The following is a 10,854-nucleotide window of genomic DNA, read 5'->3' as shown; positions in this document are numbered from 1 at the left end:
AACCCAGAGGTATGACGTGTTTGACTATTTATAGGGGTTTGGTCTTGATCTGCTTCGATAATAGAATGATTGTCTGTGATGAATTAGCCTCATCAAAGATTGATCGTGCTCCTCCTGAAATTTGTTTATAAAAATTACTTCGAAAATCACGATCAAAAAAAAAAAAAAAAAAAAAATATATATATATATATATATATATATATATATATATATATGTATGTTTATATATATATATATATATATATATATATATATATATATATATATATATATATATATATATATATATATATAAACATGCCTTATATCACATAGCCAGGAAGTGATTCATTTTTTTTTTATAAATCGTTAAAATATTGGTGTCTGTGATGCAGAAAATCCAGAGACTGATGTGTACATCATGATTTTATATACTTTATATTCTCTTTAATGTGGGATAGGACCAAAAGTGGTCATAAACAAATATTTTCTCAATTCAAATCAGTAGCGGCTTTTACCCGGAAACAGTATTTCATCCACCACCATTTAGCAGGCGGATAAAATAGGTTGTTGCTAGATCGGATACAGTTGCAGTCGAAAGTTAACGAGAATTATTTTTATTATTTATAAAATTTCCCATTTATTGTATTTTATTAACGTCTACCCCCACCCCAACACTAAACCCAACCGTCACAGTAACGTAAAAGCAGTAATTTTTTTTTTAAGGCCTACCCCCACCCCAACCCTAACCCATCCATCATAGTACTGTAAAAATATAAATTATTGTTATACAGTGACATAAAAATGCTGCTATATTGTAGTGCATATCTCACTTCCAGCCAGCCGCGTATCTGACTGTTCTAGACTTTACCGATAAAATATACTTAAAGGAACTTACTTTTGGTACAGTAAAACATTTCTATGCAACCATACAAATATAATTCATGAAATATATCAAACCTTTAACCCTTTGGTTAAAAAAAAACCTACTGCAAGTGAAGTAAACTAAAATTAGCCTAAATTCATGATTTGACCAGCTTTGCAAGAAACTTTAATCACTTTTGTATGTATTTTCTTACTCTCAGTTGAAAGCAATTGATTTGTATTTTATGAATCACAACAGGTCACATTTTCAGGCACAAACCTTCTTTAATAACTTTGATAAACTGATGAAAAAATAACCTCTAGGCCTGAGGATGAGCAAATTCAAAAACAAACATCCGATCTCCTTGACACAAGGGGGCGCTAGATTCAACATAATCTAATTAAAATTAATGACGATGGCAGATTGAGAGGGTGTTATACAACAAAATCTCTATTTGCTATTTATTTTGGTGGCCTCATTTGCATATGAAGAGCGAGGCATTTAATTGGATACCTGGAAACAATTGGTTATTTTTCAAATAAAAGGCATTATGCTTGAAGAATACTTCAAAAGAGAACACAATGTGTCCTCAGTGTGATGCAAAACAGGTCCTCAGGACACACGATAGATGTCAATAGAAGTATGGTTTACCATAATCATTAGCCAAAAGGCTGGGATGGCCCGCACCAGCTGCAAACACGTTTTAAAGCTCATTTTTGGTGGTAAATTAAAAAATTACAAACAAAAAGCAACACCGATGACGTCTGTACAAAACACAAGGAAATGTTCATGAAGAAAGAATGAATATACCGTTAAAGTCAGAATTATTAGCCTACCCTGTATATTTTTTCAACAATTTCAGTTTATTTTTTTTCAACACATTTCTAAACAAATGAGTTTGTTCTGTAGACAATTAATAAAACATATTGCTTGAAGGGTCACGAAACACCAAAACACGTTTTTTTTTAGCTGTTGACTGTCATATATGTGTCCCACGTTGCCAAAAACACTATTAGGACACATATTTAGCTAACAAGTGAAAAATGGTTGTTTTTAAGTTGTTTAGTGCAAATTCGTTCTTCCGGTTTAATTTTTGTAGCTACATCACAGCAAACAGGACATTGTGTAAATTCCAGAGCGGAGATTGGCTGTCTATACCAGTCGCTGCAAGGTGAGGTCATTGGGTTTTCAGCATTAATTCATCAGAAGACTTGATTCGAACCAATTAGCGTTTTGAATGAGATGCAACTCCAGGAAAAGTTGTTCGGAGACATGGGTCGTCAGTGTTGCGTTTATAAATGTGCCGCAACGAAGATTTTGTTTCCATTTCCCCGTGATTAGATCACAGCAAACATATGTTTATAAAGAACATTTTTTTTACCAGAGAGATTTTAGCATCTGGAAATGGTGAAATCCGGATTTGCAGCTCATCTTCTTTAAAAAAAAAAAAAAAAAGGTGGCGCTCCAGTTGGTGTTGATTGTCCTGCCTCTACAGATTTGGTAAGTGTTTGATCACTGCTCTTTTTTATGTTTATTATACAGTTGAAGTCAGAATTATTAGCCCCCCCTGAATTATTAGACCACTTGTTTTTTTTCCCCCCAATTTCTGTTTAACGGAGAGAAGATTTTTTCAACACATTCATAAACATAATAGTTTTAATAACACATCTCTAATAACTGATTTATTTTATCTTTGCCATGATGACAGTAAACATGGCCCTTTAAGGGGGCTTAAAATTATTTAAAAAAAACTGCTTTTATTCAAGCTGAAATAAAACAGATAAGACTTTCTCCAGAAAAAAAAAATATTATAGGAAATACTGTGAAAAAAATTCTTGCACTGTTCATTTGCACATCATCATTTGGAAAATATTTGAAAAAGAAAAAAAGTCATTCAGAGGAGGCCGAATAACTACATGAATATTCACTCACCCTCATGTTGTTCCCCACCCTCTATGACCAAATATGATGATAATGAAAATAACATGAATGACCTGAAGGTAAATAAATGATGACAGAATAATTTTTTTGGGGGGTAAACTATCCCTTTAAAAATACATGCATACTTAAATCATCACAAATTTCCAAATATCCGCATTATCTGAGTCTTTGGCAGTGAGCTGACATTCATCAGGCTTAGCATTTGGGCATGCATGGTCCCCCTTGACATACAGCAGGAGTCAGATGGCTAGACATCTGCCCAAAAGTCCAATGTGAATTCCCATTTGAATTGATTCAACAGATTCCAGCGAATGTTTCTCATTCCCTTGTGAGAACAACACTAATCCCGCTGCAGCACTTGGCTACGCTTTGGAAGAAGGGTAGGATGATTATGTCTAAAACGCTACTCCATAAAGTTTGCAACCAGCCAGTGTTTATCAAGACAACCTGCACGCATGGCGTGAAGAACCTGAAATGGAGAAAAAAGGGAAATCCTGTGATATCTTTCTCTTGATTAAAATAAATCAATAATTCTGAAAAATGGCTACCTACTCCTGGTAACAAATGTTTAATTAGTTCTCCTAAAAAAATGGGTTGAATAAACCCAGTTCATATATATTTGAAATTAATGAGTAGGTAATTTCAGCAAAAGATTGTTTACATAATTTAACATAATTCGAAAATTCATTTAGAACACGGGTGTCAATTCCAGTTCCTGGAGGGCCGCAGCTCTGCACAGTTTACTTTTAACCTTAATTAAACACACCTAATCAAACTAATTTAATTTTTCAGGCTTTTTTAAACCTACAGGTAAGTGTGTTGGAGGAGGGTTGGAACTAAACTGTGCACAGCTGCGGCCCTCCAGGAACTGGAATTGACGCCTGTGATTTAGAATATTGCTTATAAGTCCCAAATATTTAGCCTAAATAAATATATGCAGGGCGACGCAGTGGCGCAGTAGGTAGTGCTGTCGCCTCACAGCAAGAAGGTCGCTGGTTTGAGCCTCGGCTGGGTCAGTTGGCATTTCTGTGTGGAGTTTGCATGTTCTCCCTGCATTCGCGTGGGTTTCCTCCGGGTGCTCCGATTTCCCCCACTGTCCAAAGACATGCGGTACAGGTGAACTGGGTAGGCTAAATCGTCCGTAGTGTACGAGTATATGTGAGTGTGTGTGGATGATTCCCAGAAATGGGTTGCAGCTGGAAGGGCATCCGCTGTGTAAAAACTTGCTGGATAAGTTGGTGGTTCATTCCCCTGTGGCGACCCCTGATTAATAAAGGGACTAAGCCGACAAGAAAATGAATGAATGAAAAATATATGCTGAAATTCTTCTAACAAATGGCTAAAATAATATTAATTGCAAATCTAGAGTACATATAATAACATTGGAGTGCTTGTTCTCTTTTTTTCAGTGCTGTATTATTAAGGCATTTTGAAATTATTTCAGTGCATTTTTCTTCTAAAATTGTAGCTTTGACTCTCAGGGAATGCATGCAGGATCAACAAGTAAAAGTAAATAAATCTTCAATGCAATGTATTTTACTACACTTTTCAGAATCTACAGTAACTTACTGTAAATTGATTAGAGCAAAAATACTGTTTACAATTACAGCACTATTCATCTTGCTGTATATGCATTTACAGAATTGTATTGTATATCTTTACTGTAAAATATACAGCAAGTTACACAATGCAACTTTTAAAATACAGTAACACACTGGATAACTGTCCTACAGTAAACAGTTCATATTCCAGATACTGTGCAATTTACAAAAAACATTAACTATGTATGGATATCAGGCATTAATGTAAAATCTAAGAATCTGAGGTGCTCTACCAGATGTGAATGAAGCTGAGGACGGCGAACACAATCCCAGCGATGAGGGACACTGGAACAGCCAGCACAGCTGTGATGATACGGTAAAACCAGACCCTGGAAACCTCGAAAAGAGCATGACTCCAGATCCAGACCCGATCACCACTGCGCACAGACACCGGCTCTGCTATCACGTCCTCAAAACTGACCTGTGCAAAGAGAACATACTGGAAATCAGCAGCCTTTATCACCTATCTTTACCTAAACATGATTAAATCCCTTTAAAGTCGCATCAGCTTGACAATGCATCTGATCAGCTGTTTTCCCTGCTGAAAAAAAACAGGTTAATCTGGTTGGCTGGTTTTAGCTGGACAACCAGCCTGGTTTTAGAGGGGTTTTGGCCATTCCAGGCTGGTTTCCAGCCATTTCCAGCCTGGTCTAAGCTGGTCAGACTGGGAGATAACCAGCTAAACTAGTTTGACCAGCCTAGCCAGGGTGGGAACCCAGCCAAAACCAGCTATGTCCAGCTTAAACCAGGATGGTCAAGCTGGTTTTAGATGGTATTTTTTTTTCAGGATGACCAGCTAAGACCAGGCTGGAAATGGCCAAAACCCCTCTAAAACCTGGCTAGTCAACCAGCTAAAACCAGCCAACCTGTATAGGCTTTCAACAGTTTTTTTTTTCTGTTTGTCAGAAATAATAAAGGACAAGTGCTAGTTACAATAATGCTAAGCCAGTCCTTCACTTGAATTAGCCTAAATCACTGTTTAATTGAACAAGAATACTCTTGTTACATTTTTTACATAATTATTTTTTACATAGGGTACTTTTTTTTAATGAAGCAAACTACTTAGCTAAGCTAATCTTTCAATGGTAGGCTAATCACCAATGGGTCTGGCCACAGTGGTCATAGATTTATGTTTTGTATGTTACATTAGCATTACACTTTGCAATTAAACAGATTTAAGCTACATTAAAAGAGAAAGTAAAGCTGGCCTGGCTTAAATAATCTTTTAGTAACCTAAAAGAAATTGTCAATTAACCTTATAACAACATACATTTATTTTAACATATTGTATATTTTTACATGTATATGTGATACATGTGTATTATTTTATTACATATATTTTGTATAATAACCAATAACCACATGTAAAACGTTTGATTAAGCGCTACATTCGTTATACATAATTTAAGTACCAAAACAAATGGGCTAAAATGATTGGTTGTTTTATGTAAAAGGTGGGGCTTCAGCACTACATCCTCAGCGACGGCAATAACAATATTTTCATTTCGCTAAGACAACAAAGACAATCACTACTTCTTCTGAAATACTACAAAATATCTGGTATGCATCTGCCTCCTGTATGGAGGAAGCTTTTTTTGTCAAGTAAAAACTAAAATTAGCAATGGTTAGCCTAACATAAACAATGCTACATTAGCCTTTATGCTAGAGCTCTGCAAGTCTTTAATAGTGTCCGGTCAGCTCATTGAGGAATAAGTTAGCTGTTGCTATTATTGTCTACATCATTATATAGCAGATATTCACACATGTTCTGCTAATCCATCTCCTGCTACCAGCTGAGCTTGTCTTCAAAGACTGACAAGGATCCTTACTCTGCATTAAATTACTACTACTAGGCCTACTACTAAATGCTAAGGAGTTGGATGTATGATGAAAAATATTTCACCTAATTTTATATTTAAACAACAACTTTTCTTTTTATACTTGTATTAACGTGAATGAGTTTCTGCAAAGTATATAAAAAATAAAGTGAGTTTTACTTGTAACTAGAAATAACTTGTATGATTTGTATATATAATTGCATTTGTGCTACAAAGGTTTATGTTTCTTTATTTAACCAGATAAAAACCCATTGAGATCAAGATCTTATTTACAAGGGTGACCTGGCCAAGAGGTCTGCAACACACGACTTCAAATTATTCAAACAATAAATAAATTTAAATTTAAATAAGTTTGAATACTAAATTCAAACACACGACTTCAAGAACAGTCAAATTATAAGATTCATTTGAATGAAGGGCATACTCGCTTTTTGACTTATAAAGAAGGGAACTTGGATATGAAGGCACCAGTCCCAGTCAGAAGAGCCTTGTAGATCAGAGTCATCCAGTGGGTGTAACTTCTTACATACAGAGAAGGCCACTCTTGGCATACAATTCACAATGGTGAATAAGTGTCTGACAGCCTGTAACAAACCTTAGAGCACTGTGATAGACGGAGTTTAAAGGCTGAAGACATTTGGTTGAAGCCTTCAAAACATCCCCATAGTCAAGCAAGACAACAAATGTTTACGAGCTTTAAGAGAAAAGCAGGATGCATTTCGATAGTAAAATCCAAGCTTAACTCTCAATTTTCAACCCAAATTTGCTATATGTTCTTTGAAAGAAAGCTCCTAATCGAGTAGAAAACCTAATAGCTGGAAACAAATTTTTTTTGTTGACCTTGGTCAGTGGTAATTAATGGTTGGTTCTACACAGGAGTGGAACGATTTGTGAAAATCATTAATTTAGATTTGTCTACATTTAAAACCAATTTATGATCCTTAAGACGAGACTGAACAATATTAAAAGCAGACTGTAAAAATTGGTTGGCCTGAGAAAATGAAGAAGAGCAACAATAAATCACTGTATCATCAGCGTACAGATGATAAAAGGCATTTGGAAGGTCGTCGCACAAGTTATTAATGTAGATAGAGAATAATATAGGCCCTAATACTGATCCCTGTGGCACTCCTTTGGACACCTCTAAAGATAAAGAAGGTTTACTGTTTTGCACTCTTTTTATTACCATATAAACCATTTATTACCATTATTATTACCATTATATATATATATATATATATATATATATATATATATATATATATATATATATATATATATATATATATATATATATATATATATATAATATTAATAAATAATAGTAAATAAAATGGAATAAAACATAATATTCACTACAAAATACATCAGAATCAGAATATTTGTCTTGTTTTCTTGTAAAAATATTTAAAAAGTTTTAAATCAATATTCATTCAAAAAAGAAATAAATGAAAATATTTATATAATAAAAAATAAAATCAATAATTTTACATTTGTATTTATTTATTGTTTTTCTTGCATGCATCTCGATTTAAAGTTTTTAAGAGATTGTACAAGAAACAAGACTAATATCTTCTTGATTGTGTATTTTTGTTGTGAATTGTCATAATTAACATGTCTATCAGCTCCAAAAGCTCCCCAACATGTTCACCATTAAAATGTTCATTCAATAGATAGTTCAGATGTACAGTAGCCAGACATGCAGAGATTACCTTGAGACACTCATTTATCTGTCTTGGGTCACGTCCATTGATCAGAGGCTTGGTGTCGCTCTGCGTGGAGATCATATCATCTTCTTCCTCTTCCTCCAGGACAGTTTCCAGCTGTGTCTTCCACGTCTGCTGTCCCTCGTCGTCCTCTCCGTCTCCTGCGTCCCTCAGGTCGATCTCAGTCTCACTGGAGTCCACACTGCGCATCATGGTGCCTGTCATCAATATGAGGCTCAAGAGGTCATAAAGACAGCATCAAAACAGGCATAAACAGCCTCACACATACACACAGTGAATGGAGAGCCGCATCGCTGTCCTGAAGCTGAAACGGAGATCTGGGATATATTAGGAAAGTCAACGTGCCCTCGCAGGCATTCCCAAACAGGCCCCAATGGGGAGATGCCAACCCCTACTGATACTAATGCTATAAATACTCCATTAGTGACTGGTCCAATGCAGAGAGCTGGTAAGATTACAAGGGGACTAGTGGTATGAAATATTAAACAGAATGGAAGCTTTGATTTTGAGCACTGGGTTTTACACTATAAAACAAATCTGTGCATAATAGATAATGTCCTTGTAGACTATTTAAAGTTACCTGTATATATATATACAGTACATCTACATAAAACACACATTGTGGAGTTTTGGAATTTTTGTTTTGAAATGTAATCAATCGATCAATTAAATAACAAATCAATCAACCAACCAATCAATAATTCAATTAGTCAAGCCACTGATCAATCAATAAATGATTCAATCAATCATTCAGCCAACCAACCAATCAATTTACTCAATCAGCAATTCGACCGACCGACCAACCAATCAATATTTTAATCAGTAATTAAAAAAATATTGATAACCAATCAAGCAACTATCCAATCAATAATATACAGTAATTAACCAACCAATCAACCAACCATCCAATGAATTAACCAATCAATAGATCAGCCAACCAGTCAATAACTTAATCAATAATTTAATCAACCAAACAACCAACCCACCAACCAATCAATAATTTAATTTACCAGCTTACCAACCAATCAATCAATCAATCAATCAATCAATCAATCAATCAATCAATCAATCAATCAATCAATCAATCAATCAATCAATCAATCAATAATTCCAAAATTCAATCAATCTATCAATCAATCAACCAACCAACCCACCAACCCACCAACCAATCAATAATTTAATTTACCAGCTTACCAACCAATCAATATTTTAACCAATCAATCAATCAATCAATCAATCAATCAATCAATCAATCAATCAATCAATCAAACAATCAATAATTCCAAAATTCAATCAATCTATTAATCAATCAACCAACCCACCAACCAATCAATAATTTAATTTACCAGCTTACCAACCAATCAATATTTCAACCAATCAATCAATCAACAATCAATCAATAATTCCATAATTCAATCAAGCTATCAATCAATCAACCTACCAACCAATCAATAAAAGAACCAACAACTAAATAATTCAACCTATAATTAACAGTAATTCAACCAATAATTCAACCAACCATCCAATCGATAATTTAATTAAATAGCCAACCAGTCAAAGAACCAACCAATCAAAGAACCAACCAACCAACCAACCAATCTAACAACAAATCAACCAATCGATAGTTTAATCAGCTAACCAACCAGTCAATAACTACCATCAATCAATCAATCAATCAATCAATCAATCAATCAATCAATCAATCAATCAATCAATCAATCAACCAATCAATCATTTATTCATTCATTTTCTTTTCATCTTAGTTCCTTTATTAATCTGGGGTCACCACAGCGGAAAGAACTTCCAACTTATTCAGCATGTTTTTTTTTTATGCAGCGGATGCCCTTTCAGCCGCAACCCATCACTGGGAAACTCATTCACACACATACGCTACGCACGATTTAGCCTACCCAATTCAACTATGCCCCATGGACTTGTGACAGAAACCGGAGCACCCAGAGGAAACTTACGCGAACGTGGGGAGAACATGCAAACTCCACACAGAAATGCCAACTGACCCATCTGAGGCTCGAACCAGCGACCTTCTTGCTGTGAGGCGATGGTATTAAACAAACGTATTATGTTATTTAACATAATAAACAAAAATGTGAACACCGGTAGAAAAAAAATTTAATAGAAAAAATAGCGCCCTCTTGTGTTGGTTTTGGAACATTTTCACAGACCTCATTATCCTTTTAACAAACTGCGTTTCCATTAGTGTTACTATTTGTAGTCGAACAGAGTTATGCGATTAAACCCTAAATCCTGAAAATTGTCACTCTGACTTCAATTCATAACTTTATTATAATTTGCAAAATACGATTTTATAGCATTTAGCGTTTAGTGTACATTTGTATTATTGAGCGTTACATACCTTGCCACCATGTTGTTGTGTGTTTACCAGGCAATTGTGTTTTCCTGGGTGTTTCAGTTGCTGTATTATCTTTATTATCCTGCTCAGATGGTGTCATAGTGGGTTTTGTTTGTTCTGGAAAGCTCTCATATTAATCACCATCATTGTTTAATCTCACAGTTTATTGCATTGTTTTTATTCCAGTTCACCTTTGCTCACACTGCCTGTCTCGTGGATTGTGATGTCAGACCATCGCTTTTTAATAAATGTTCTTTTGGCAGCCGCCCTGGTTTAGTTTGCTTTATCCGCTAAGTCTAATCTGCATTCAAATCTCCCCATTAGAATTAAAAACTGGACACATAATTACAGGAAACATGCTTTTACATGATAGACTGAGACCTGAATTGATACTGTATGCTATAGAATTTGGAGAAAATCATCGTCCCGGTTGTTAAAATTTGCAATACTGTTGCAAAACAGCTGTCCTCTGGCAGATTTATTATGTTATATAACATTATGCATTTGGGCAAGGTCACAGGGTTTACAGAAA

At 34.9% G+C, this 10,854-nt stretch overlaps 1 protein-coding gene and 1 long non-coding RNA gene across 3 annotated transcripts; one reads left to right on the top strand and one right to left on the bottom strand.

Moving 5' to 3' along the window:
• Positions 1-1,684: 1,684 nt before the first annotated feature.
• Positions 1,685-8,270, bottom strand: cav4a (caveolin 4a). Of its 2 annotated transcripts, none has more exons than XR_012386638.1 (3): positions 7,937-8,270; positions 3,900-4,807; positions 1,685-3,500 (listed from the first exon to the last, which is right to left on the bottom strand). XR_012386638.1 is itself a non-coding variant. In NM_001114568.2 (3 exon segments), coding segments are annotated over 3 exon segments (558 nt in total). In that variant the 5' UTR covers positions 8,156-8,256; the 3' UTR covers positions 2,582-3,103.
• LOC141376653 (uncharacterized) lies at positions 5,843-10,582 on the top strand. Its single transcript, XR_012387291.1, has 3 exons — positions 5,843-5,946; positions 8,036-8,399; positions 10,509-10,582. It is a non-coding gene; the product is annotated as an uncharacterized lncRNA (long non-coding RNA).
• The last annotated feature ends 272 nt before the right edge of the window (positions 10,583-10,854 follow it).

This window comes from Danio rerio, chromosome 11, assembly GCF_049306965.1.
Source record: "Danio rerio strain Tuebingen ecotype United States chromosome 11, GRCz12tu, whole genome shotgun sequence".
NCBI classification, from domain to species: domain Eukaryota; kingdom Metazoa; phylum Chordata; class Actinopteri; order Cypriniformes; family Danionidae; genus Danio; species Danio rerio.
This window is presented reverse-complemented; position numbering and strand designations above follow the sequence as displayed.